Raw genomic sequence first — 27,102 nt, 5'->3', positions numbered from 1 at the left:
ACTATTTTCAGATTGAAGTTGTCTTCTAACCCAGCCCTACTTTCTGAGTTAACAAAGCACACATTGTCAGGGAAGGCGCTGTCAGGTGTCACCTCTTCCCACCTGTGAGCATCTCTGATACTGAAAATGAGAGAAAATTTTGGTTTTGCACAAAGACCTTTGCTGGTAGGATCAGCCCTGGCCAGAAGCAAAGCCCTGAGTTATGTTATTTTCTTGGAGAATGATGAACATACTCAAACCTGTCCTGGTTTTTGTTTTCCGGTTGTTTCCTTCATTTCAAAGATCTACAGGCTAAAGTGGGGTATTAAAAATTAAAGTCCTTTGGCTGAATTGTGCTGCTCTGTGCTTGTTCAGACAGAGAAAAGCCACAAATCTGAGAGCTGTGCAGTGGCTGGCAGGGACCTGTTGGTGCCTCCAGCTTGATGCCTCATTGTTCTCATGCAGTCATGGTAGAACAAGTCAAGGACAGGTTGCAGAAGGTCTTTCCAAGACAGCATTTACCCAAAGACCTGAGGTTTCTTGGGACATTGTGCCCCCACTAAGACACACTCCATCTTGTGGCCTGTGGCTTTTGCAGGAGGGGAAGTGCTGAAGGCCTGAGGGAAGTGGTGACAAGTTTCTACACATCTTTGCAGCAGCACCTCAGCACTCAGTCACACGTGCCTGGAGATTATTTGCTTCTCAGTGCAGTTCCCACCTGGTTTCACTGCAACTTGTTGAAATAAAAAAAGCTCATTGTCCCAATCAGCTTCTTTCCATAACATTACAAGATCTTTTCATAGAAGAGTTGACCTTTGAAGGAAACTAAAATGACAAGTAAGAGCTAGAACCGTGCTGGTCCAACCCGTTGGCTCTGTTCGTTTTGCCCGTCGTGAGGAACGTTTGGCATTTCAGGCACCATCGCTTGGGTATCCAGCAGAAGAAAGACCTGTCTGTGGGTAGGAAGAAGCTCCGTGGAGCTTGTGGCTCTTTCCCTTGACTGCTCTTCTCTCCCCTGCAGCTCTGACGGCGGCAGCAGGGCGCGGGAAGCTGGAGGTTTGCCGGCTGCTGCTGGAACAGGGCGCCGCGGTGGCCCAGCCCAACCGCCGCGGGGTCGTGCCGCTCTTCAGCGCCGTCCGACAGGGCCACTGGCAGGTGAGTGGGTTCCTCATGTCCACGGCGGGGGGTGGTGCTCAAGTGTAGGGTCAGGCCATCCCTTCCCTCTTAGTGAAGGATGGGTGGAGAAGACAAACCCCAGCTCTTCTGGGGGAAGATCAGTAGTGATACTGATGCGTCGAGCGCCTCAAGCTCTTGCAGGGGAGGCCTTGCCTGTCTTTGGGAAGCAATTGGATGTTCTTGACTTAAAAGGTCATTTTTCCTGTCCTTACACCTCCATGGCTTCTCCTATGCCCTAGTGTCACAACAGTAATCCCAGAGGGCACCATGCCTTGGAGGATGAGGTTTCAAGACTTGAGGACTGCTCTGGTCTTCTTGGCTCTGGCTGCTTCTCAGTTGAGTCTCTCCATCCATACAACGTGTGGTCCCAGCTGGGTTTCTCTCTCCAACGTGTGTTCCCAGCTGGGTCCCTCCATCCATACAACGTGTGTGCTCTCTTTGTGTCTTGCAGATTGTGGATCTGTTGCTCACACACGGCGCTGATGTGAACATGGCAGACAAGCAGGGCCGGACGCCGCTGATGATGGCTGCATCTGAGGGACACCTGGGCACAGTGGAGTTCCTGCTTGCACAAGGTTAGAGTATGTGCTTGGAAATGTGTTGGAGACCAGCCACGGCAAGTCCCACCACACTGTCCTGCACAGCTGGAGTTTGTAATGCTGGGGTGGGGATTGTAAATCCCACTGTTGGGTCAGGTGGTGGGAGAGGTTCTCAGCACCCTGTGCAGCTTATTGGAGAACAAGGCTGGAATAGTCATAGTGTTAATCTTTGCTGCCCATCTTGGTGTCTGTGTTTGGTGCTTAGCCTCCAAACCACACACTTGAGTTAGAAAATAACATCATGCAGGTGCTTTGAGCCCTGAGTTAAGAATATGCCCTTGAACCATGCTTGGAGCTCTCCCCTTAGACACAAACGATGAACAAGTGATGGGGTTGAACCCTCAGCATCACCATGAGAGTGGCAGGCAAGGTCCATCACAGGGCCAGAGGCTGGGACACATTTTAACTCTTCCGTTTTCAGCACTAGTGGTGTTGTCCACGTTTTGGACACCAGCATTAGCAGGAGGGTAAGGCCCCAACACAGGCAAGAAGCTGGTGTATTGGTTGAAAATAAACCAGAATTGTTTTGAAGATAGTCTGCTCTTCAGCCCTGCTCTCCCAGCTTCACTTTACTCAGTCCTTTCTGTGTCTAATAACTCCCCTTCACTGGAAGTTACTCAGTTGACAGGAACACGTTTGAGTTTTACTCATTTCTGCTTTTCAAGGTGAGTCAGAACAGCTCATTGCCTGCAACCCATGTGAGCAGTTATTGCTTATTTCTGTAGCTCCTTAAATACTTCTCTCTTTTTTTTGACAGCCAATGTTTGCTTGGTTTGGTTGGGTAATTTTCCTTTTTTTTTTTTTCTTTTGCTAGAAATAGCATTTAATTCTTGTATTGTTATTTGATATTTTTATTTCAGGTAAGATCCCTCTCTTTGGGAAGGGATATTTTCTGCATATCGTAAGTGCCTGTGTCTGACCTCAGCCAAAATGTGAGACACTTGAATATTTTTACATAGTAACTGTAAGAGCATTTTTTTTTTTTTTGCACTGTAAAATTGCCAGGCTTCCCAGAACAAGTTTCTCATTATCTGTCTGTCCTGAGCCACAGGCCAGCAGCATCCTTGCTGGAACAAGCACTGGAATCCAGCACTGCAACATCCACAGGGATGTCACAAAGATCCATTTGAGACTTGAGTTTCTTCTGAATTAATTCAATTAATTCTTTTTCTGATGTTCTCTTTTAAAAAAAAATATTCAAATTAACACTCTCCAGGTTGGAGTTGTAGTGGGGCCCTTTTTGCAGCTCAACTGAATCTGTGTAAAAGGCTTAAAATCAATGAATTGAATATTTTTGACAGATGTGAGAGCTGTGCTTGTTGCTTAGGACTGATTCAGTGAGGAATGAAAATACCAGATAATCTGATCTTGGCTGTGGGATCAAATGCACATGATGCTTCCCTGGCTCTTTGGACACTGAGAGTGCAAGAAGCCAAAAATAGGAAAATCTTTTTTCCTTTAAAAGGTCCGTTCTTCTAAATATCTTAATAAACTCCACTAAATATGCCATGACACGTAATCCTGAAAAGTGAGCTCAAGCCTGGGCAGAGTACAGTGATATATGGTATATTTTAATTAAAATGGCTTTGACAATCCTGTTCAAGGTTTCATTAAAATCCAAGGGTGTGAATCATAAGCCATAAGCATTAATTAGTCTGTTGCAAAGCAAATCTCATTTGACTCTACTTGATTAACACAGTCAATGTTTGTAAGCACTTGTTATTAACAGAGGTGCAGTCATTGATCCATTTGAAATCCAGGTTTTTGGAGTTGCCTGCAGCTCTCCCTGACACCCAGGAGTCCCAGACCTGTGAGCAGTGAACTCAACTCCCCTGGGAGCAGCTCTGCCAAAGCTGCTGTTTGCACAGATCTGTGTTGCACAAAAGAAAAGAATTCCTGGTGCTTGTTTCCTTTGGAGAGAGCTCAGTTCAAGATCTTGTTTCCCAGCAAAAATTGATCCCTCAAGGGTTTTGCTTCCTTGGGGCCCACGTGGGTGCTGCTCCTCTCTCTTGGGTGTTGCTCCTCACTCTTGGGTGCTGCTCCTCACATATCATCAGGTCCTGCATTTAGCCAGATAGTTTTGTTTTAGGGAGGGAGCAGCCCAGCCCTTCTCAGAACCAGCCTGGCTTTACCCAGACAGAATTTTTCCTGCTGTAGCAGGGATCAGGCCCATGATGTCACCTGAAGCCACTTGCCCTCAAAACCATCAGTTTGTTTCATCACAGAATCATCACAGTTGAAAAAGACCTGCAGGATGACAGAGTCCAGCCACCAACCCAGAGTAAAAACATAACAAACCACCGTGGCCACTAGAGCATCTCCTGAAGTGCCATGGCTATAAGTTGCTTCAACATGTCCAGGGATGGTGGCTCCACCACCTCCCTGGGCCTGACTACTTTTTGGATAAAGAAATTCTTCCTAATATCCAGTCTCAATTTCCCCTGGTGCAACTTCAGGCCATTTTCTGAAGTTATTTGCTTGGGAGAAGAGGCCAACATGTCTGACTGCCTTAATGCCAGGTAGGCCAGAGATCTGCAAAGGAGCAGAAGATGCCCTCAGAGTCCAGCAGAGGTTCTGCTGGGAGCCAGGACTGCACCAGGAGCTCTGGACGTGGATGGAGGTCATGCCCAACCTCCCTCTGAGCAGCATTTTGGCATTTCTGCTCTCTTGGAACTTCAGTTGTGTTGCTGCAGTGATGCCCTGGAGTCTGGGCCTGTCACCCTGGGGTACAGTGGTTCACCTCCACAGGATTGGGGAAAGAGTGGAAAGACTGAGTTATGGAGCTGCTTTCCAGCCTTCCCTCTGGATGCAGGAGCTTTTTCACCTGCTCCAGGAGAGTCAGAGGGAAAACAGAAGACTGAAGGTTTGATGGCAAGAAGGTCACTGGTACAAGTAACGACGTTTTATCCTGTTTTGCTGAGCAAAGGTTGGTCTAGGGTCAGCTGAGGATCATCTGGAGAGCTTTCACAGAGCTTCAGAAGGGTTCCTGGATGCAGTGTGGGCAATGTGCGAGGAGGCTGGCAAGATGTTGGGAATTGATGGTGTCACCCTTTGGCCTGTACATTGGAGCTGTCCTGCAGGGAGTTTCCCCCCCTCAGCACACTGTCCTAGCCCTTATTTGCCACCCCCTGGCTGGTTCACCACACTGGGGTGAGCAGGTTGCTGCCCCTGGGCTGGGAGCTCTGTGTGGAGGCTTCTGAATATGTCCTGAGAAGGTGTTCATGCATTGTCCTCCTCTACAAACAAGAAGCTGTGCAGGCTGGAAGACCTTTAGTGTGAGGGTGGTGAGACCCTGGCCCAGGCTGCCCAGGGAAGCTGTGGCTGCCCCATCCCTGGCAGTGTTGAAGGGCAGGTTGGATGGGGCTTGGAGCAGCCTGGGCTGGTGGGAGGTGTCCCTGCCCATGCAGGGGGTTGGATCTAGATGATCTTTAAGGTCCTTTCCAACCCAAACCAGTCAGGGATTCAATGACTGGATGACCTGTCAGTGTGCTATCATCAAACCATGTGTGCTGACCAGGGTACATCAGCTGGGATGAACAGGAAGGTTCAGGGAATTCACATCACTCCTCCCCTGGCTGAGCTTTCTGGAGCCCCTGAAGATCTCGTGCTGAGCACTTTTCAATTTACCCACAGGAGAAAAACGCCACAGCAGCAATTGCTCCCAGCCTGCTGGCAGGAGCATCCCACAGGTAGCTGCATTTCCTAGGAGCAGCAGAGCTGGGAGGGATCTTCTGCAGACTCAAGAGCTGGAGCCTGTGCCATGGCAACAGGAGTTGTCCTCGTGCCACCAAGAGGAGCCTTCTCTTGACGCCGCCATTCAGATCTCCTGGGGATCCATATGCTGTGGGAAGCAGTGCTGACCTGTTGCTGTGGCAGCGTGGTTTCTTCATCCAAGAAAGTGTCAAGTCCCTCTCTCCTGGGCTTGGAGTTGTCAGTAGTTTATCCCACAACGTTGTATTTATATTGGGCAGAGTTCAGGGAGAAACACCACTGGAAATTGTGTCGAGTTGGGTAAACGGAGGGGAGCGAAGAGGGGAAAATGTGGGGGTTTTTTAGAAGAACTGAGCTGAATTGAATTACTTCCCCTTGATGCACCATGACCTGCTGAAGCAGCAAAATGGTCTTCATCTCTGACTCACGCAGGCTGGAATGGGTTTTGATTTTAAAAAAACAAACAGTCAAAAACACTTAAAAAGGAAGATTGATGTCTCAGATGAGGAATGTCAAATCCACCCTGCTGCTCAGAAGGTGCTTGCCAGGAAAGCCTACAGAGCTGGGTGTGAAAAAGTTTGCAGCTTGGTGTGAATAAACTCAGTTGCCACAGTTTCTGTCGGTTCGTTTTGAAGCTGCCATGGAGGGTGGGATCCATGGTGGGAGAAATTGTAATACATTAATAACTGTGGACGTAGCTCTCTCAAAATAAGCTGTCGTCACTAAGCAGGTGGTTTGTTGTATCATTGTGCTCAACAACAGGGAGCTCGGAGTGAACTGGTGCTTGTTCTTTCAGGTGCCTCCATTGCCCTGATGGACAAGGAGGGCTTGACAGCCCTCAGCTGGGCTTGTCTGAAGGGACATCTCTCCGTGGTGCGTTCCCTGGTGGAGAACGGAGCTGCCACCGACCACGCCGACAAGAATGGGCGGACTCCTCTGGACCTGGCAGCTTTTTATGGAGATGCAGAGGTGGTGAGTGGCTGTAGCACCTGCAGGGGAAAAGGGCTGTTGGTGTAAAAGCCATAAAGTAGAAACACAGGATGGTGAAAGGTGGAAGGGACCTTAAAGATCACCCAGTCCCAAACTCCCTGCTATGAGCAGAGACACCTCCCACCAGCCCAGGCTGCACAAGCCCCATCCAACCTGGCCTTCAACACCTCCAGGGATGGGGCAGCCACAGCTTCCCTGGGCAACCTGGGCCAGTGCTTTACTGCCCTCATGGTGAAGAATTTCTTCTTGATGCCTCACCTAAATCTCCCCTCTTTCAGTTTTAATCCATTCCCCCTTGTCCTCTCCCTCCCTGCCCTTGTCCCAAGTCCCTCCCCAGCTTTCCTGGAGCCCCTTCAGGCACTGGAAGGTGCTCTCAGGTCTCCCTGGAGCCTTCTCTTCTCCAGGCTGAACACCCCAACTCTCCCAGCCTATCTCCAGAGCAGAGCTGCTCCAGCCCTTTTCATCATCTTTGTGGCCTCCTCTGCACCCTTTCCAACAGCTCCATGTCTTTCCAGTGCTGAGGGCTCCAGAGCTGGACACAGTGCTCCTCCAGGTGCTCAGCAGAGCAGAGGGGCAGGATAGCACAGTTCACCTTGATATACCAATAAACATATGGAGTCCTGACCCTCCATATGTGGAAGTGCTCCCACAAAGGAGACAACACGTGACACTGATGGACCCTCAAACCTTACAGAGGTCGTTTTAGCCCAAGCAGTGGAGCAGAATGAGCTTATTCTGGTTGAATACCACCATCAGCACTCCAAAGGTCTTGCCCAGGAGCAGAACTGACCATTGGGCTTCTCATTGCAGGTTCAGTTTCTGGTGGACCATGGAGCCATGATTGAGCACGTGGACTACAGCGGGATGCGGCCGCTGGACCGGGCGGTGGGCTGCCGCAACACCTCGGTCGTCGTCACTCTCCTGAAGAAAGGAGCCAAGATAGGTAGGGACAGGGGGACAATCTGCCACCAGCTGTGTGCTCAGGCAGGACTCGGGGCAGCGGGGCTGCTTTCCTAGCAAACACACCTCTAATTCCAAGGCAGCCTCAGCCCCAGCAGCTGCTCTCCAAGAGCAGCCGGCGGGTCCCGCCCGACGCTCGCGATTAAAACGGGGGAATTTTCCTTCTGGTTTTGTTTTGGTTTTTTTTTAAATTTTTTTTCCTGTCGTATCACTTAGCCAATTTAATCAATAAACAACTGTTCCTTTGGCAAGGTCTTTCCTCTGGTAATGCTTTTTCTATCTTTACTAGTCCGAGTCGACACACGTACTCTGTCCTGCATTGCTGTGAGCTGCTGCGTTCACTTGCTCTGTGTCCGCTTCCCGACCGCGCCGCGCAGCCGCTCACCTCACGTTTTCCTGTGAAAGGGGATTTTGCTGGTGCATTGGCTTCTTTGCTGCCTGCCTCTCACGGCTGCTTTTTTTTTTTTTTTTTTTTTTTTTTCCCCCCCCTTTCTTTGTTTTGGTTCTGTTTTCTTTTTTTTCACCTTCATCCACATTTTTTTTCCCCCCCTCTCTCCTACAACTTTTTGTTTTCTCCTTTCTTTGAAGGTTGTCAGACGTTACCGAGTCGCCCACGAGGTATATCTCATTGCTGTCAGCATCAGCTTCGATCTGATAGCTTTGTCAGCCTTGCTTTCTCCTGTTTGATTTTAGCCTGCATGCCTCCCCAACACCTCTAATCTTTTTAATTTACCTCACCTTCCAATAAGTTGTTTTTTTTTTTAATGACTGTTGCAGAGAATAACTTGAACTCCAAAACTAACCCGCCCTCCCCCAAAACGTACTGAATCTACTTACAGAATATTGTTGACTGATTTCCTCACACACACTAATGAGTCGTCCCTAGACTTTTTGGGGCTCCCCCTCCCCTTCCTTCCCAGTATTAGACCTTGAGATAAGGGCTGGCTCTGCACGGGTGGTCCCTGTGCAGAGCCACCGTGTCCCCAGCCCGTGGTGGGTGCTTTGCCACCAGCAGCACTTAGACACCACCTTTCCCTTGTATTTTCCACCTTCATGGATTTTCTACTCTCAGGTGGAAGTCACCATCCCCTTAAACACAAAATCCATCGACAGCCCAACTGCAGATTTCCTAGTTCACTTCTAGAGATTTTAATTTAGAAATGCTTTCATGGAACCACTCTCTTGAGTTCTTCCTTTCGAACATGTTTTACTTCCTGACCGTTTCCCCCAGCCCAGCTGGTTCCACAAGCAGCACTGCCCTCTTGTGGGAACGGCTCCCATCACCTCCCAGCCCCTCGTGGAGGTGCTGATTAGCATGAGCCTTAATGACTGCAAAGAAAAAACCATTGCACCATGGACGACGTTAATTTAAGTGCGAGAGGAATTGTCAGCTCAATCATTTGGAGCACTCTGCCCTTTCACCGTGCCAAGTTGTTCTCTCCAGCAGAAATTCCCACCCCAGGATATTTTTTCCACCCAGCTTCCTACCACCCTTGCATTGTATGAGTTTTTTACCCATCATGCATCCTGTACACTGCAGGTCCAGCAACCTGGGCGATGGCAACCTCCAAACCAGACATCATGATCATCCTGTTGAGCAAGCTGATGGAGGAGGGAGACATGTTTTATAAGGTGAGAAGAGTGGGGTTGGAAAATCTGGACAGATGCAGCTTGCAGCATAACTTTGTATGAGGTTTTGAGGGAGCAGGGCTGCTGCCTTCATCCTTGACAAGCAAAAGCTACTGCTCACAGCTTTCCTTGGGTTGTTGGTTTTGGTTAGTGGGGTTGGAGGGGGGGGGGGATTGATTGCCTAGATCTGTAACGAAGCTGAAGCCCAGCCAAGTCTCTCCACATTCTGGATTTGAGCCAGCATTTAATTTCCTCCTTGCAAACACCAGAACCCAAGTGTTTCACAGAGATTCAGAGTGCTGATGTCATTGCATCAGATTTGGCAGCGTCGTCCTTACCTAGTGGAGCAGGGCAACCAGATAGAATATCCCCAAACAACTCCTGGAAGGAACTTTTTGCAGTGAAAACAGCTTGTCAGGACCCAGATGGTCGTGTCCTGTCCTTTAGCCCATGGGAGACATTCCACCCTTGGAATCAGAGACTCTTTTTTGTTGGGTGTTGGTTTTAAGCCGATCTTTAAAACCTGGAGATTTGCACACACAAAACGTGCAAGTACAACAATGATTCACTGTTGGGCTCTATGGGTGAAGCAGAAATTATGCAAAGCTGGCATTGGAACTGGAGTTATCTGCCAGAGATACGTGATACAGTTGAGAAACCTGAGGCTACAAGGTTTTAAAGCTTACTGTTTGTAGCTGCAAAATTTCTGTCTGGGTCAGCATGAATTCCATGTGTCCTAGATCCTGTTTTGCCCTCTTTCTTTGACCCTAGTGTCCATGGCTGCCCCCTCCAGGGCACAGATCATCCTGTCCCAAAAATAGGTGCTCAAATTAAGCAAAAATGAGTCACCCCTTTGAAGGTGACTGTTGTGTCCTAATATCTATAAAAGGAGCCCAGCTGACAGGCTTAGATGGAGACACCTAATTTTTAGACATCGAAAGTCCAGGGAGGTAAATCCCAAACTGTCCAACTTCAGAGCCACGTGGCTGCCATAACGTTTATCTTTGAGCTTCTCTGAGCCCTGGGAGCTCCACCCAGTCTCCCACACTGTATTTTTCACCCTCCCTGGTGCTTATTAAGCTTTGGGTGTAGGGTGTTCTCTAGAAATGGGCTACTGATCACCCAAACAAAAAGACCATCAACCCAGAAAGCAGATGGAGTCGTATCAAGTTATAACACAATTTCTGCTGTTTCCCACTGCAGAGTGACAACTCTGTACCAAGTGGGAGAACTCAGCTTGCACAAGGCATCTGCATTTCCAGATCAAATGTTCTTCTCTTGATCCAATGTTTTGGTTTTCCTTTCTAGAGAAGAACTAAATAGTGAAGTCCTGTTGCGTTCACCACCCCAAACATTCATGGGGCTGGCGAGTGAGTTCTCTGTGGTGAAGTTAACCCAAGGGTGTGTTTTGACGTGTTCTTCTTCTATTAGAAAGGTAAAGTGAAAGAGGCTGCCCAGCGCTACCAGTATGCTCTGAAAAAATTCCCCAGGGAAGGGTTTGGAGAAGACCTGAAAACCTTCCGTGAGCTGAAGGTGTCACTGCTGCTCAACCTCTCTCGGTGTCGAAGGAAAATGAATGTAAGTGTCCCCACTCTTCGTGGTCCTGAGGGCAAACTGCCAGCTCTCTGCCTGTGCACAGACATGTCCACCCTCTAGCTGTGCTTTGGCCTCTGAGATCCCTCCTCTGTGTAACCTGCTTGTCCTTCAAACAGCACTGACATTTTATCATCCCGAAGAAGTAATGATTTAATACGCCTTTCTGATAATTAAAAATTCATTCCCATGTTTATAGCTTTTTGAATTTTTTATTGCTCCCTTTTGATGATGATGTGAATTGGGGGTGGAGGCATTTTCCAGATTTCTAGGGCAGTGGTGAGGGAGGAGCCAGGAGATGTGCTCCTTTGAATACTAATTAATTTCAAATGAAGGAGCATATGCTTAGGAGGCCAACACTTCCCCAGGGCAGTGACTCATCCAGAAACACCCCCACATACTCCCTCTCCTCCCAAAACTGCCAAATCACTGTCACTCTCCCTGCTCCAATCGTGCATGGTCTGCTGCTCTTCCAGCAGAAAAGTGCCACCTCCTCCTTGTTCTGCAGTCAAGGACCTTCACCTCCACCACTCTCCAGAGACTCCAGAGACAAGTGACATCTCCACCAAGGCCACAAGATTACACCAGAGGGGGGGAGCGGGTTTTCTAACACCTTCCTTTCTTTAAGCTGTGAGGGAGACAGGTGAAAAGGAATGGAAGGAAAATCCTCATGCTGGTGAGCAAACAACACAGCTTGTAGAAAAAGTGTGAACCTGCTCTCTAAACAAGCCAACCCCCAGCTAAGCCTGTGCCTTCAGGACACGAGTTTTGGTTTCATGTTAACTGGGGAATCCCAGGTTTTGTGATAGGGAATTTCAGAGCTGTAATTGCTCCTGCAGTTCTTGGACCTAAGAATGAGACCACAGAGGTGCCTTCCTCTTGACTTCTTTCCCAGTTTAGTCCATTAGACAGTATTTCTTCAGTAACTGCTGCTGAAGGTACGAGCAAACATATGAGCTTCCCAGGCAGTTCCAGGGTGGATACCTTAGGGGAGATCAAAGCTCAGCCTGGGTTTTGCTGAGGTCCAACTGGCCTTACCTGCTCCTGTCTGGCTGCTCCGTGCTGTCCAGGGGGCATCGTGTGCTCATCAACTTCATTTCTGGAAGATGGAGGGTTTTTTATTGAGGTTTTGAACAAATCAGGAGTACTTTGGTGCTTTCTCCCTGAACTGCTGAGGGTCACAGCCCAGGTCAGAAAGACAAAGCAGCCTTTGGTTGTGAAATGGAACCCCCTCCACTGGGAAGAGGTCTCATTTGCAGCTGCTGAGCTGATCCTGTGAAGCACTGGGGACAAGGCAGGTGAGGACAGCTGGCAGGGTTTGAACTGCAGCTGAATCGTGGGGCACTGCCACTCCAAAGCCTCCTGAGCAGTCTCCAGCCCATCCTGTCACCCCCTGCCTCCTCACTCCCAAACGAGTCTCCCAGATGAGCTGTAGGCAAGAGGCAGGGAGAAGTGGGATGGGTGGCACTGGTAGGAGCCCTTTGCCAGGCAAGTCCTGGCAGTTTTATTCAGCCCCTCTGAAGTGTGTCAGTGTTGCAGAGTGGGAAGCAGAGGGCGTGGGAAAAGGTTTCCTAGTGCTTTCCACTGTGGAAAAAAAACCCTTCATGAGATTACATTCCAGCCTCTGCGAGACCAGATGTTTCCTCAAGACTGGAGGTTGTTGGAGGGGGATCACATGCACTTGTTGGGGGGACAGTCAATGAGAGCAGAGCCAGGGGCACACTGGCCTCCACGGGTGCTGACAGCATCTGTTATTAAGCCAAGGCTTGGAATCTTCAACCATGCCATCATAGCTATCTGGCTGGGAATTCTGTTGAATCCATGTATTCCAGTTCCATCAAGTTTTCCCTGTTTACATGGGGGGGAAGTTCATATTAAGTTAGTGGTTTTATTTCTGTATCTATTCAGTCACTTACCTGCACACCTATTGTAATGACAGGATTTTGGAATGGCGGAGGAATTTGCCACTAAAGCTCTGGAGCTGAAACCGAAATCGTACGAAGCTTTTTATGCACGAGCAAGAGCCAAACGCAGCAGCAGGTGAGGAGAGAGGGAGCAAAGGGCCAGGGGCTGGGCTGGCCCCACCTGCAGACCCTGCCAGTGACATCAAATCCCAGACTCATTTGGGTTGGAAGGACCTTAAAGATCATCTAGATCCAACCCCCCTGCATGGGCAGGGACACCTCCCACCAGCCCAGGTTGCTCCAAGCCCCATCCAACCTGCCCTTCAACACTGCCAGGGATGGGGCAGCCACAGCTTCCCTGGGCAACCTGGGCCGGGGTCTCACCACCCTCACAGCAGAGGATTTCGTCCTGATGTCTCACCCAAATCTCCCTTCTTCCAGTTTAAAGCCTTTCCTTTAATGGTTTCTCTCTCCATTTTTTCCAAAATGCTTCTAAGGAAGCATAAGAAGGGGTTCCTTTCCAGATGGTATCAGCCTCCCCACATACCAGTGACCTTTTCTCCCTAGGTTTCTCCAGCAGAAACCATCACCACTTTGGCCTTGCTCCTCTATTTCCCAGTTTGTGCCCAGCAGCACCCCTGAGGTCAGGACAGACTGGGAGGCTTTTCCTTCCTCCACCTGTTCCTCACTGGCTTGTGCAAAAGCTTCAGCTGGTGGTGGGAGGTACTGGGGGGTTCTTTGCTGACATCAGCCCCCAGGTGACAACCCTGTTGAAACAGATGGTTTTGCTCAAAAGCAAGCAGTGTCCCTGTAGATGACAACCCCCTTCCCAAACCTCCACCTCCCTTTTGCTCCTCCCAGCCTGGTCTTTCCCTTGCAGAGGCTTCCCAGGCTCCTTCTGCAGCCAAATCCAGTGCAAAATTGGCAAGAGGAGCCTTGCCCACCCGTGCTGACCTTCAGGAGCCTGGAGCTCCAGAGCCAGCCCTGACCTTGGGTGGTCTTGGCATCACCAGAAGTTACCTTTTCACTGGTGTGAGCACTTGTGGCCAGCAGGGGTGAGCTCAGCTGGTCATCCAGGCTCTGTCTTCCCCTTGGCTGACGTGGGGGCAAAGCTCATGGTGGTGCCTGGAGGGTTAATGAATGATCTTGTGAGCTGCAGAGGACGGGCGTCCTTGCTAGTCTGGGTTGTGCCATCTCAGGACTGGGTTCCTCCCTTCCCCAGGGTTTTCCTTCAGTTTGGGTAAAATGGATCCATGGGAGGCACGTGGACAGGGTGGGAGCGAGGCCGGGAATGATCACATCTCCCTCCCTAACACGGACGAGGCGCTTCACCCTCGGGAGCTTCCCGGGATGGCTCCATTCCAATCCAGAGTAATTCCCGTTCTCATTTCTGTCCCTTTGTCAAGCAGGCAGTTTTCGGCAGCCCTGGAGGACCTGAACGAGGCCATCAAGCTGTGTCCCAACAACCGTGAGATCCAGCGGCTGCTGCTGCGGGTGGAGGAGGAGTGCAGGCAGGTGCAGCAGCAGCAGCAGCAGCCGCCCCCGCCGCCGCTCCCGGTGGAGCCTGAGCCTGAAGCCCAACACGAAGAGCTCTACTCTGTGCAGGACATCTTCGAGGAGGAGTTCCTTGAGCAGGACGTGGAGAACGTTTCCATTGGCTTGCAGACAGAGTCCAGGCCAAACCAAGGGCTGCCCATCATCCAGAGCCCACCCCCGTCCCCAGCTCACAGGGACTCAGCCTATATTTCTGGCTCACCTCTTGGCTCTCATCAGGTCTTTGACTTCAGGTCCAACAGCTCCGTGGGTTCACCAACCAGGCAGGGCTACCAGTCCACGTCTCCTGCTCTGTCTCCAACGCACCAAAACTCGCATTACAGGCCCAGTCCTCCACACACGTCCCCTGCTCACCAGGGCTCCTCTTACCGCTTCAGCCCACCTCCTGTTGGAAGCCAAGGGAAGGAATATCAAAGCCCACCACCTTCTCCTCTCCGCAGAGGTCCTCAGTATCGTGCCAGCCCCCCAGCAGAGAGCATGAGCGTTTATAGGTCACAGTCTGGTTCCCCGGTTCGTTACCAGCAAGAACCCAGTGGAGTCAGCCAGCTCCCAGGTAGGCCAAAGTCTCCATTGTCCAAGATGACACAGAGGTCTTTCCAGATGCCCCAGCTGCCCGTGGCTGTGCCACAGCAGGGCCTGAGGCTGCAGCCAGCCAAGGCCCAGATCGTGAGGAGCAACCAGCCCAGCTCTGCCGTCCACTCGAGTACTGTAATCCCAACTGGTGCCTACAGCCAGGTTGCCCACTCCATGGCCAGCAAGTACCAGTCGGCGTCAGGGGAAATGGGGGTCAGCCAGAGCAGGCTGGTCTACCAGGGCTCCATCGGGGGCATCGTTGGTGACAGCAGGCCGGTGCAGCACGTCCAGGCCAGCCTCAGCGCCGGAGCCATCTGTCAGCACGGAGGGCTGGCCAAGGAAGACCTTCCACAGAGACCATCCTCGGCCTACCGGGGGGGAATGCGGTACAGCCAGACCCCTCAGATCGGGAGAAGCCAGTCTGCCTCCTACTATCCCGTGTGCCACTCGAAGCTTGACCTGGAACGTTCCTCCCTCCCCGCCAGCCAGCTGGGCTCTCCGGATGTGTCCCATCTCATCAGAAGACCCATCACAGTTAATCCCAGTGAAATCAAGCCTCACCCACCGACTCCACGGCCCCTGCTCCACTCCCAGAGCGTCGGCCTCCGCTTCTCTCCTTCCAGCAATAGCATTTCCTCCACCTCCAACCTGACTCCCAACTTCCGCCCTTCTGCTTCGATCCAGCAAATGGAGATTCCTCTCAAACCAGCTTATGACAGATCCTGCGATGAACTTTCTCCGGTCTCCCCCACTCAGGGGGGTTATCCCAGCGAGCCAGCCCGTTCCCGGACCACGCCCTTCATGGGAATCATAGATAAAACAGCTCGGACTCAGCAGTATCCCCACCTCCATCAGCAGAACCGGACCTGGGCCGTGTCATCAGTGGACACTGTCATTAGTCCTACATCTCCTGGCAACCTCCCCCAGCCGGAATCCTTCAGCCCGCCTTCGTCAATCAGCAACATTGCCTTTTATAACAAAACCAACAATGCACAGAATGGCCATTTGCTAGAGGAAGACTATTACAGCCCCCATGGGATGCTGGCCAATGGGTCCCGGGGAGACCTCCTGGAGAGAGTCACCCAAGCCTCCTCGTATCCCGACGTCAAGGTGGCAAGGACACTGCCTGTGGCGCAGGCCTACCAGGACAACCTCTACAGGCAGCTCTCCAGGGACTCCAGGCAAGGGCAGACGTCCCCAATCAAACCAAAGAGACCATTTGTGGAGTCTAATGTGTAAAAGACGCTTGTTGGAGTCAGACCCTCATGTTTTCAGCACACACTTCCAAGCTTGATTTCCATGCATATTATTTTTTATTTCTCTTTGGTAGCTACATGGCCAAGTTTCTCTGGTACTTTGTGTGGTGGTCAGACCATGCACGTGCTCCAGCCCTTTCAGTTCCCCAGCTGACCGTGAAGCCAACATCAGCAGAGCCAGTATCTTTTGCCCAATTCCAGCTACCTTCCCAACCAGGATATCTTAGTACATGGTGCGGGGTGGTCCCGGAATGTTCCCTGCGCAGCGGGAGGTAACCAGCTCTTGTTCAAGAGCCAACTGCGCTCGATTTCAATGGGTTTCTTTTGTCTCAATGAGCTCTTACTCAGTTCTGATGGGAATTCCAAGTGGGAGCAGAGCAGGGATCAGAGGAGCCTTTCCCAAGGGTTCATCCACAGGTCCTCGTGCCAACTGGGTCCTTTGGCTCTTTGCCCCAAGGAGCAAATCAAGCGCAGCGAGCAAGGGAATGATGTGTTTTAGTACCAAGTAGCCTATGCACAACAACCACAACAACCCCTGCTTCCTTGGGGTTGGAGCAGCTGAATCCAAATGGGATTCCTTCCATGTTTAATGGCATCCTTGGCCAGGAGGGGTGGGGGTCATGCCCTGCGTTGCCTCTTCACGCGCTGCCCCGGCCCTGATTTGCTCTGGGGCATTTTACAGGCATTGAGAGGTTAAAGTTGACACGTCGTAGGTGTTTGAATCAGCTGAGGGACTTGGCACGAACTGAGATTGCAGCAGCTTCTTCCTCACACCCTTAGCAGACGACTGCACCTCACACACAAGGCGGCGTTCTCACCCGGTCGGTTTCATGTCGGGGGGGGGGTTTCATTTGGGTGGGGTTTTCTTTGCTTGCAAAGTCAAACAAAACATCTGGCTTAGAACACGGGATTCCAGGAGAAAAACTGCAATTTTTTCTTTTCTTTTTGTGATGAGGATGTGTAACCTGGCCCAGTGGTGGTTCCCAAGACAGGAGGGCTCCCTCTGCCAAGCCAGCCCTGCAGCCTCCCCCCTTCACCTTCTCCCACTGAAGCCAGGGCTGTGTTCCTCTAAGATCCATTCCCAAAATCTTGGGAAGCAACTGCCATGTTCTGTACCTGCAAATGGTAGAGACCATGTTTTGCTTTTGATGAACCTGTGGTTGAGAGGTACTTATCATTTATTTATGCAATCTCTTTCAGGACAGGTTTTGGTTTGGTTGTTTTTTCTTGTTTTGTTTTTTTGGGGTTTTTTTAAATCACATCAAGACAGTGTGAAGAGCAGGGGACGCCTCCAAAATCCTTTTTAAAGGATTTTCCATGGGTTTTTTTACCCTTATTCTCTGAAATTTTGTTTGGGGGGGTGGAGGGACTTTCTTTACAGATCCATTTATCACTGGTGGGTTTGTAATCTGCCTTTTCAGTTACTGAGGGCAAAGGGTGGGATGAAGTGGGGGAGGAGAGTGATAACCTTGTAGCTTGTTTCAAAGCAAAATAGTGCCTGTTGCCCAAGGCCCAAACCTCCCTCTTACAACTCTTCAGAGTGGTTTCAGTGCAGAGCAGGAGCAGCTGTACCTCCTGGTGTCTCCAAAGGGCTATGCCAACCTGTTGCAAGACTTCTTGAACCAGTGTACCTTCTTGAAGCTGGTGTAAATGAGCATATCCCCATTGTGATGGCAGTGCAGCTACACCCCTTTGCTCCAGATAAGGATTTGGCCTTTTAGCAAACCCTGGCTTTGATGGAGCTGTTGGGTTGGAGGGGGGGATTCCCCCCTGTGTGTGGATCAGCATATCTTGTTGCTATTTCATGGCTCAGAGCAAGCTGGGAGGTGCACACCTGGGGATGATGGAGGCTGGTGTCTCATAGACATGTTGAAAAGTGTTTGAGGATGTTTCCTCCAAGGGGTTTGGTGTTTTTTATGTTCTCTGGGCTATTTGGTCCTTGTCCAAGCCAGTATTTAGATCAAGGTTGGCATTTCCTTTCTCAAGGTGTAACCCCGTGCTGACTCTTTGCTTTATCCTCTGTCAAGTGGGGGGTGACTGGGGGACCCCTCAGCAGGGTGAGCTCCCCGTGGCCACGGGGACACTCCACTCCATGCACTGTTTCTCTCCTGGCTCAGGGGCTGTCGTGGTTTGGGTTTTTTTTTCCTCTCCTCTTTCAGAAGCAGCATGTTCTGCTTTGTCAGGAGTAACTTGCTTTCTTCTTCTCTTCATACCTAGAGCTAGGACCTGCATATCCGTGGGTCTGGAGCAGCACCACTGGCTTTGCTCAGCACCCCCCAGCTTTCTGATCGAGTGGCTTCCTACCTTTAGTTGCTGCTTGGAAAGGAAAAAGTAACCAAATTCAGCCCCGTCCCTGTTTTGGGAACTGAGATGCCACCAGGGTGGTCCAAGAGCCACGATTTGAGACCTGCCTGTGCTTTGCTTTGCCTTTTCACTGCCACGTGCTCCCAGTTCCACCCTTCCACAGCACCCCTGTGCCCAGCTTTTGGCTTTAGGAAGATGTTTTAAGGGAAAAAAAGAAAAACAGTTCACACTTTGAACACAAACACCAAGCTGAGAGAAGGCTTAAATACTGTAGTGTGGAGGTTTTTGTCACGATATCACGTGTTACATTTTTCACAGGATTCTTGCACTAATGGTTTTCCATCTGTTCTCTCTGTAAATGGGTGCACTTTACTGGTTGAGTTTGCTACTCTGATAAATACTGGATATTTTAAGCGTGAGTAGTGTCTTCATTAGAAAATAGCAAAACAGCTCTTGTCTCTTACTGTATTTTTCAAGAAAAAAAAAAAAGAGAAAAGAAACAAAGCAATGGATCATATCGTTTATAGCACAAGAACTGACTCTTGTACGTAAGCATCGACAGATTGAGTAATTTTTAAACACAAAATCATTTGCAGTGGTTTTTAAAGCGCTTCCCCAGCAATTCTCTTAGGGACAGCTGAGGCAGGATGGCTGCTGTAGTCCCTGGGTGGGTAAGGAGCACACCTCTCCCTGGAAAAACTCTTCTTGACATATTCCCCCCCCCGTGTCCTCACAGTCACAGTTTGGATTTGGCGTGGACAGGAGGCAGAGGCTGTTCCGTGTTGTGCCTCCGTGCGTGGCCCTGCTGGGAAGCACGTGGCTGGGTGAGGCTCAGATCTCACCTGACATCCCTTTGTCCTGTCATCTCGGATCTTGCTCTGACAGCCTGGAGCGTGCACAGAGTGTCAGAGGTGGTGCTGTGTGTCCATGCTGTGTATTTAATTTCTCCTTGAGTAGTTAAGATGCGGGGCGGTGCTGCCAGCCGGCGCCTGCGTCCCCTGCCAGGCTGTGGTGGCCCAATGGTGAGGCCCTGTTTTGTGAGCCAGTAGGATTGTTGGGTGCAGAGAGTGAACCAGGTTCTTGATGACATGGAAACCTCCAGGTTTTGTTCTCAGGGCACGTTGGGTGGGTGGAGCCAAGCCCTCTATTTAGCCACCTTTCCCACCGGGTGTCTCGTCCTCTGCCCGCAGCTGCCCCCAGAGCTGGCTGTGCCCCCACAAAGCTGAAACCTTCTCCCCCAGCTTTGGGTGTGGGTGTCTGCCACATCCTGCCATGAGGATTCACCAGCTCTTGCTTTGTCTCCAGGCTGGGAGGATGCTCTGGGCCCAGGGGAGGGAACCCCTTCCTGATGGGGTAGCATTGGAGGGCTGGGAAAATGGTCACTAGCGGGCATCCCAAGTGCTTGCTTAGGAGAGGGGCTTTACGAAGACATCCCTTGGGATCCATCTCCAAAGGCACAGCCTGAGCTGTGTCCTCTGTGTCGCTGCCTGGGAAGGCTCAGGCTGTATCTGTCCATCCATCTGTCCATCTGGCACCACAGGTGGGTCCATCCAAGCACTGAACTTTTTGCTTTTGTTCCCTTTAACCCGGCTGGAAAGAAAAACCACTTGGCTGGTGTGAACGTTTGTGTGTGTGTGTTTGCCAGATGCCTAAGCCACGCTTGGATTAGGTCAGGAACCAGGGTGGCTACTAAATTAGGAGCGATGGAGCCCCCTCGTACAAGGGTCACTGTGTGTTCAGGGTCACCCAGAAGAAGTCTTGCTAAAACCCAAGTGCCAGCTCTGCCTTATCTAGAGAAAAGCAAGCCGGCGTGCCTGCCCGTCCTCCGCCTTCCTTGCAGAGAGGGTTCTGCAGTGAGCTCTTTGGTGGTTGTCCTTTGCTCTGGTCTGGGGAATTCCAGATAACTCTTCTACCAGGATTAATGGTGTTTAACCAAGGGCTTAGTGGAAGAGCTGTTGTACCCACCAGGACCTCTGTGGATAAATGCCTTCACCCCGTGCCGGTCGCTCTCCGTGCAGTCTGGTGGGGTGTGTGTTGGACACAAAGCACAATGGTTGGAAGTTAAATCTGTGTGTGTTTTTTTCAGATTCGTGTGAATAATTGCTGGATTTTTCATTCAATCAAACTCTTTTTTCTAATATAAACCACTAAGGGCTCAATTCTTTAGCAAGATGCGTTCATGTCCAACTCCTGACTATATATACAGCTGGATCTCACCACAACTGTTACAGCCCTACCCGACGGAAAACACAGCTGGTGTGACCGTCACCAGGAGAGCCAATGGACACCAACCCCTCTGCTGTATCCTTTCCTCCTGCTCATTTTCTAGCTGTCACGGTACTGGGGAGTCAGCAGCCAGGTCCCATCCTACGGGATGACATCCTATAGTTGTGGAAACACCGGGCTGCTTTGCCCAAAGACTTTGTCCCTTTTGGGCGACGCTGCCCAGGGCCGGCGATGGGGCTTGCGGGTCATCGGGGTGGTGCTGGGTGGGTGGGAGAGCCTGGTGCCCGGGGGTGGCTCCCCGTGGGTCTGTGCCCTGAGAAGCCAGACACCAAGAGCAGCTCTGTGTGCTACATCAGGTCCTTTTTTGCTGCTCCACCCGGAGACTCACGTGGACTCTGCCGGCGCTGCCGCTCTCCTCCCCTCCAGCCTTTCCTTTCCCATCCTGTTGCTTTCAGCGTTTCATCTCCCTCCTGTCTCCACATCCAAGAGGATCTGAGCTGGGTACAACCCCGAGCAGTAAACACACCTGTGCTTTGCACAATCCCCTGGTTGCCATCCTTCGAGACACTTGCTGGGAAGATCTTTAAGACACTTAACTTTTCCTTTAGCTTTTCTATAATTCTGATGTAAAGGACTTTCTCTCTGTACAGTATATTATTCAATGCATGTTCTGTTCTCTCTACTGATATATTGAACACCACACAGTTGTGATATTGTGCAGTGGGAAGAGCAGCCCCTGCCAACAGCAGAGGCTTTTGCCTCTCATGGATAAGGAAAGAAGAAAACATATTTTTTCCTTTGCTGTATTTGCTTGAGCAGAGTTTTCTTGTCTGTACATGTGAGCTGTGAGATAGATGTGAAAAGTTCAAAAGAATGCATTCCCCCCCACCCCCCAATGTATACAGATTGTAATCTGTACAATGAAAACTGTATGTATGAAAAAATGTACTTATTTATAAATGGTTAACACTTGGAAGCGGGGTCTGGCCTGGTGTTCTTCCCACCCTGTGGTGAGTGGGAGCATGCTGGGGCTTCTTGGGGTGGGGATGGGGACAGGGATGTGGCACTGCCTGGAGCAGGAGAACATGGAGGCAGTGCTGCTGCTGCCTTAGGAAAAGGGACATGAAAGAAATGGGAACTGGGTCAGGGCAGTTTTCTGGATTAAATTGTGCAGAGCTCGGGGCAGTGGAGCCCTGCAGCTCCTGAGAACCCCAGTGGCTGCTGGTTTCACCCCTGCCTGACCACAAGGCTCCTCTTCACAGCTGAATGTCCCTCGTGGCTGTGAGCATCCCTGTCCCCAGCCCCTGGGGTGATGTGCAGAGCTGGAATAACATGGCACTTGGGAAATGTGGGGAGCAAAAATACCCAGCTTGGGCTTGGGCCTGTGCTGGGGCTGCACCTGCTTTGAAACTGGGGTCTGGAGCTTTGGCTCTCCAGCAGCTTCACCCACGGGGCTGCCTGTGCCCAAACCCCAAAGGAAGAGGGGATGCTGTCAGGAGAGGCACCAGCCCACATCTTGGGGATGCACCTCCTCATGGCAGTGGGACTCCCCACTCCTGTGAGCACAGCCCATGCGTGGCAAGACCAGAGATGTCCCCATGGGATTCCTCAAGCAGCCACCAGTAGTGCTGGTTGCATGGCCCAGGGCCCGTAGAATCCTTGAATCCCAGACTGGTTTGGGTTGGAAAGGACCTTAAAGATCATCTAGATCCAACCCCCTGCATGGGCAGGGACACCTCCCACCAGCCCAGGTTGCTCCAAGCCCCATCCAACCTGCCCTTCAACACTGCCAGGGATGGGGCAGCCACAGCTTCCCTGGGCAACCTGGGCCAGGCTCTCACCACCCTCACAGGGAAGAATTTCCTCCTCATGTCTCACCTCAATCTCCTTCTTCCAGTTGAAAGCCATTCCCCCTTGTCCTGTGGCTACATACCCTTATAAAAAGGGGACAGATGGGTCAATCCTACCCCAAGTGCCCACCCTGCCCTCCCCAGCCCCTCGGGCAGCTGATCCCTTGGCCACCCACAGTGTGTGGGAGCTCAGGGAGACCCCGAAATGATGAGCTGGGGGAGCAGAGACGGGAGGAGGACAGGGTTAGCTGCAAACATTTATTAGATCAGGAGCATCCACTGAGCAGACGACACATCACACAAGAGGGGAGAACATTTCAGACATGAAGATGCTGAGCCTGCACAGAGGCCAGGTCCCTCCGAGTCCCCAGGGAGCCCTCGGGGGGGGGGGAGCAGCCCCACACACAGCCGTGCTGGAGGGCAAGGGGCTGCCAGTGAGTGGAAACCTCAGCGATGGCAAAGGTCCCCTCTGCCCCTGGCGCTGAGACCAGGATTTGGGAATCGGCAGAGAAATCTGGGCTCCCATTCCCTGGTCCCCAAAGCAGAGCCCGGGGACCTCCCCGTCCTTTGTGTCCCAGCACCACTGCCAGCCTCTGCCCTGTGGCACTGCTGTCCCCACGGGGCTGAGGCAGGCTCGGGGGGGGTGGGGAGGGTCTCCAGGGGCTGTGCAGGGCAGAGCTGAGGAGGGGTGAGGCCAAGCAAGGCTGAGCCCAACAGGCAGCGTCACACCAAGTGTGTCCTTCCCCAGCTGTCCTCGTCACCCTGAGCTGAGCCCCAAGACACCGGGGATGGGGCACATAGGAACATCCCACAGACAGCACGAGGAGCCCATGCCAGGGACAGGGGACCTGGGGACATCACTGGCTGCCACCCCCGGGGCTCTCACCCTCCGTCAGGGTCTTGAAGTCCATGGAGAGGGCCAGCTCCTCGGCCAGCGGCGGGCGCTTCCAGTCGTCCCGCGTCAGGACGTAGCCCACCACCAGCCCAAAGGCCACCAGCAGCACCCCCAGGGTGTTGGCCAGGACACCCTCAGGCACAAAGTGGCTGTATGAATCCCTGTGGGAGTGGAGAGGGATGATCAAGCCTCCAGGTTCTGGTGGCCTGTCCATTCCGTGGCTGGGACCTTCTCCTCATCCTCTGGGCACACACCCTGGGAAAAGTCCCTTTTCCCCAAAAAAACAGAGCAAGAGGGGAGTGCCCAGGTCCTGCTCAGTTTTCTGGTGACAGCAGAGAAAACAGGGCACAGCTCTTCACTGGGGCTGTAGGCAGCTGAGCAGCTCCCCTGCCAGATGTGCTACCCAAGCACAGGGAGGTGGCTCCTGGGTTGCCCAATTGCCATGTCCCCACAGTGCTGGTGCTGGGGGAACTCGATGTGCAGCTGGGGCCACCACCATGTCCTCCAGCTGTGAGGACAGAGGTCTTGGGGACAGAAGTGTCCCAGGGAGTTCTGAAAACGCCTGGCTGTGGAGGGGTCCGGACCCCAGAGCAAACTGTCACAGGATCTGGCTCTTGTTAAACATCCTCTGGGAAGTGACTCAGCAGCAGCAGAACTAAAGGCCTTAGAGGGACATTTAATGGCCTCGGGGGTGACACACACACACATTTAATAGCCATGGAAGCACAGCCTGAGCAGGGACCAGGCTCTGCCCCACGGGGCTGGATCAGCCCTTTGCTGGGGGACCGGGGGGGGGGGGGGGGCGGGGATCTCACCTGATGTTGAAGAGGAGCATCTCGGTGATGCCCAGCAAGCAAACAGCGATGGACAAGGTGAAGAGGGCAATGCCAAAGAAGATGTGGTGGGGCTTGTACCGGCTGCGCAGCAAGAAGGAGGCACCAGGGAGCAGGAAGAAACCGCAGCCCAGGAGCCACTGCGGGGACATGGGGTGGTAAGGGGGTGCTGTGGGGTCCCCTTCCCCCGCCCCCATCCCCGCGGGGCTCCCCAGCCCTCACCTGCAGGAGGTAGAGCACGAAGGCAGCCATCCCACACCAGCTGTGCAGGCTGTACATGTCGGGGATGCCCTTGGTCCGGTGGGACTCGAAGACGGCGACGATACCTGGAGAGAGGAGCCCGTGACCCCCCGGGGCTGGATCCAACCCCCCCTGCCCCCCCGGCCCCGGCCTCACCCAGGAGGGCGATGAGCAGCGCCAGCCCGTGGAGCAGGGCGTGCAGGGCTTTGGTGGAGCGCTTGGCTTCGTGCCTGAAGACCCGGTAGACCAGGAGAGCTGCCGGAGAGAGGCTGGATCAGCACCCCCGGGTGTCCCCCCCCCCCATCCCCCCCGGCACCCTGCGTCTCCCAGGGGTACTGCACGAAGCCGGGGGTGGGGAGGATGTGGAACCTGGAGCATCTTTCCCCATCCCACTGATCATCACTTTTGCCTGGGGGTGGGTGGGTGGGGGGTGGGGAGGATTGAAAGCCTGCAGCGGGGCCAGGGCGCTTGTCCTGCTGTCCTGCTCACCGTCACCTTGGAGGAAAACCATGCCCAGCACCATGCAGAGGGGGTGGACATTGAACTGGAGGCTGCTGTGCCAGGACACCCCGCCCCGGTAGCGGCCCAGCCAGGCGCCGGTGGCGGCCAGAAGCGTCAGGCCCAGCAGCTGAGACACGGCCACGTACGCCGAGAGCCCCGCGGGGCTGGTGGGCGGCCGAGCCCCCTCCATGCCGGCCTGCGGGGACAGAGAGGAGGGGGCAGCCGAGCCACGGGGAGGGGGCCCCGCGGTGCTGCGGGGGGTCCCGGCCGGTCCCCGCTGTCCCCTCCGGGCAGAGTCTGGCGCTGCCGCCTCCGCCCTCACCTGCCACGAAGCCGGACGCTTCCTGGTGCTGCCGGGGCGGCTGCGTCACCCGCACCTGGAGGTGGATCCCGGACACCGCGGCGCGCCCGGCCCTGCGCTCCTGCCCCTGCATCCCGCTCCTGCCCCGGCACCCCGCCCCTGCATCCCGCCCCTGCCCCTGCATCCTGCCCCTGCATCCCGCTCCTGCCCCTGCCCCCCGCTCCTGCATCCCGCCCCTGCCCCTGCATCCCGCTCCTGCCCCTGCCCCCCGCTCCTGCATCCCGCCCCTGCCCCTGCATCCCGCCCCTGCCCCTGCATCCCGCCCCTGCATCCCGCTCCTGCCCCTGCATCCCGCTCCTGCCCCTGCATCCCGCTCCCGCCCCTGCATCCCGCTCCTGCCCCTGCTTCCCGCTCCCGCCCCTGCTTCCCGCTCCTGCCCCTGCATCGCGCTCCTGCCCCTGCCTGGCCCATTCCTCCCACCCCAGCCCTCCTAACACACCATCCCTCCAGCCTTGTCCCTCCATCCCTGTCCCTGCACCCCCGTCCCTCCATCCCCATCCCTCCCACTCCATCCCCATGCCATCTCCCACCCTCTCCCCAGCTCACCCACCCCCCAGACCCTGCTAGAGAAAGGCAACACAGGGACAAGGGACTCAGGACACCCCCCATGACAAAACCAATGGCTCTTGGGGACATGGGACTGATCAAACCCCAGGGCTGGGTGGGGAGGAGGAGGGATGAGGACAGACACACCGTGTTACCCAGCCCCACCACAGCTGCCCCACGGCCCCCACGACCCACCTGCACCTGTGTCACACTTCGTGCTGAGCTGTCCCCCGATGCTCCCCACTGGCCTGGGGATCAGAGCCACCTCCAGCAGCACCACCAGCACGGCCACCTCTTTCCCTGTCAGCCAGGACCAGCAAGTCCCAGCCACAACGTCCCACCTCTGCCCTGGCCCCACTGCAGCTGCCTCTGGGGAGGAGCACCCAGCCAGCTGCAGCAGACAGACCCAGGCCTGGGGGGATGCAGGGGGGGGGCCGGGGGGTGCATTAAGACCAAGCACACACTTTATTCCCAGCCACCTTTATTGGATCAGCCGGATAAGTGGGTTAAGGGAATTGGCTTATTCCATTAGGACACACTGCAAAGGCCTCGGTGCCCCGGGGCCGTGGTGTGGTCTGAGGGACAGACAGGGGGACCAGGCCAGGGGAGGGGGCAGCGAGAGGCCCCAGCTCCTTCCTGCATCACAACAGTCCCCCCCGCCCCACAAACCTTCCCTGGTGCCGTGGGGCTGCTGGCTCCAATGGTTGGGGGGCACACACCGAATGGGTGCCCACGTGGCCCCATCCAGCCCCACACATCCCTCCAGCAGGTGCAAACACCTGCACAAGGAGCCGACCATGTCCCCAGGCAGACTGAGGACAGAGGGACTGGGACCAGCCCTTCCCACCCACAAGCCCCGGCAGAGGGACACGAGGAGCTGCCTGGGCTCTGCCACTTGCCCAGTAGCCCCCAAACCAGCCCGGCTGCTGCTCCCAGACACCCCCGAGCACTGGGAGAGCCAGAGGTGGCCAAGCCCCTTCTCCCAGCCGTCCCATGGTGGGGACCCGCCTGTCCCCCCTCCCCCCGTGTCTCTGCCCCCCTGCACCTCCCCAGTCCCTCCCTCCCAGGGCAAAGCCAGTGCCCCCCTCTTTTGTCAGGAAGTTTTTCTGGTTAAACCCCCCCTCATTGGCCTGTCCAGGGGGGTGGTGTGTGCACCTTGCAGCCCCTCCCCATGGCTGAGATCCCCCAAAATCCCCGGGGGAGTTTTTGAGGGGGTGGGGGTGTCCCTGCACTGGATGGGGGCTGCAGGCTCCTGCCGGCAAGGGGGGTCCCTCCAGCTCAGGGCAGGGGGATAAGTGGTGGACTGGGGGGGGCAGGGGTTGGGGACAGACACCCACGCAGCCCCCCCACACCTGATGTGTGTGTCCCCCCACTCCAGCCCTACCTGCGGGTGCCGGTGGTGCCGCCAGGCCCGGCGGTGAC

At 53.6% G+C, this 27,102-nt stretch overlaps 2 protein-coding genes across 9 annotated transcripts in view; one reads left to right on the top strand and one right to left on the bottom strand.

The window, feature by feature from the left end:
* Window positions 1-16,762, top strand: part of TANC2 (tetratricopeptide repeat, ankyrin repeat and coiled-coil containing 2) — a 231,370-nt gene extending 214,608 nt beyond the window's left edge. For 4 of the 7 annotated variants that reach the window (XM_051640273.1, XM_051640277.1, XM_051640278.1 and 1 more), the window contains 9 exons: window positions 1,001-1,134; window positions 1,607-1,730; window positions 6,262-6,437; window positions 7,266-7,398; window positions 8,004-8,033; window positions 8,956-9,047; window positions 10,476-10,622; window positions 12,577-12,677; window positions 13,948-16,762. In XM_051640273.1, the coding sequence (XP_051496233.1) occupies window positions 1,001-1,134; window positions 1,607-1,730; window positions 6,262-6,437; window positions 7,266-7,398; window positions 8,004-8,033; window positions 8,956-9,047; window positions 10,476-10,622; window positions 12,577-12,677; window positions 13,948-15,907 (2,897 nt within the window). In that variant the 3' untranslated portion in view covers window positions 15,908-16,762. The remainder of the gene's footprint in view (window positions 1-1,000; window positions 1,135-1,606; window positions 1,731-6,261; window positions 6,438-7,265; window positions 7,399-8,003; window positions 8,034-8,955; window positions 9,048-10,475; window positions 10,623-12,576; window positions 12,678-13,947) is intronic. The other 3 variants (XM_051640274.1, XM_051640276.1, XM_051640275.1) reach the window with 3 other exon arrangements.
* Window positions 16,763-22,548: 5,786 nt separating this feature from the next.
* LOC127394459 (transmembrane ascorbate-dependent reductase CYB561) lies at window positions 22,549-27,102 on the bottom strand. 2 transcript variants are annotated; one of them, XM_051640459.1, is made up of 7 exons: window positions 27,065-27,102; window positions 25,876-26,049; window positions 24,762-24,969; window positions 24,429-24,527; window positions 24,255-24,358; window positions 24,015-24,172; window positions 22,549-23,360 (listed from the first exon to the last, which is right to left on the bottom strand). In XM_051640459.1, the coding sequence occupies exons 3-7, from the start codon at window positions 24,961-24,963 to the stop codon at window positions 23,162-23,164; spliced, it is 762 nt and encodes a 253-aa protein (XP_051496419.1). In that variant the 5' UTR covers window positions 24,964-24,969; window positions 25,876-26,049; window positions 27,065-27,102; the 3' UTR covers window positions 22,549-23,161. The 2 variants fall into 2 exon arrangements, with proteins under 2 accessions (XP_051496419.1, XP_051496420.1); XM_051640460.1 differs by lacking the exons at window positions 25,876-26,049; window positions 27,065-27,102 and adding an exon at window positions 25,096-25,123.

Source organism: Apus apus, chromosome 25, assembly GCF_020740795.1.
Source record: "Apus apus isolate bApuApu2 chromosome 25, bApuApu2.pri.cur, whole genome shotgun sequence".
NCBI lineage: Eukaryota > Metazoa > Chordata > Aves > Apodiformes > Apodidae > Apus > Apus apus.
Note: the sequence above shows the minus strand (reverse complement) of the source record. Positions and strands in the feature narration are given on the sequence as shown.

Bases quoted from the DNA above. Each gene is read 5' to 3' on its own strand.
- LOC127394459 (XM_051640459.1), bottom strand. From the start codon at position 24,963: ATGGAGGGGGCTCGGCCGCCCACCAGCCCCGCGGGGCTCTCGGCGTAC. The intron at 24,528-24,761 runs GTGAGCAGGACA...TCTCTCCGGCAG, and splicing joins GGTTTTCCTCCAAGGTGACG to CTCTCCTGGTCTACCGGGTC. The intron at 24,173-24,254 runs GTGAGGGCTGGG...ATGTCCCCGCAG, and splicing joins TCGTGCTCTACCTCCTGCAG to TGGCTCCTGGGCTGCGGTTT.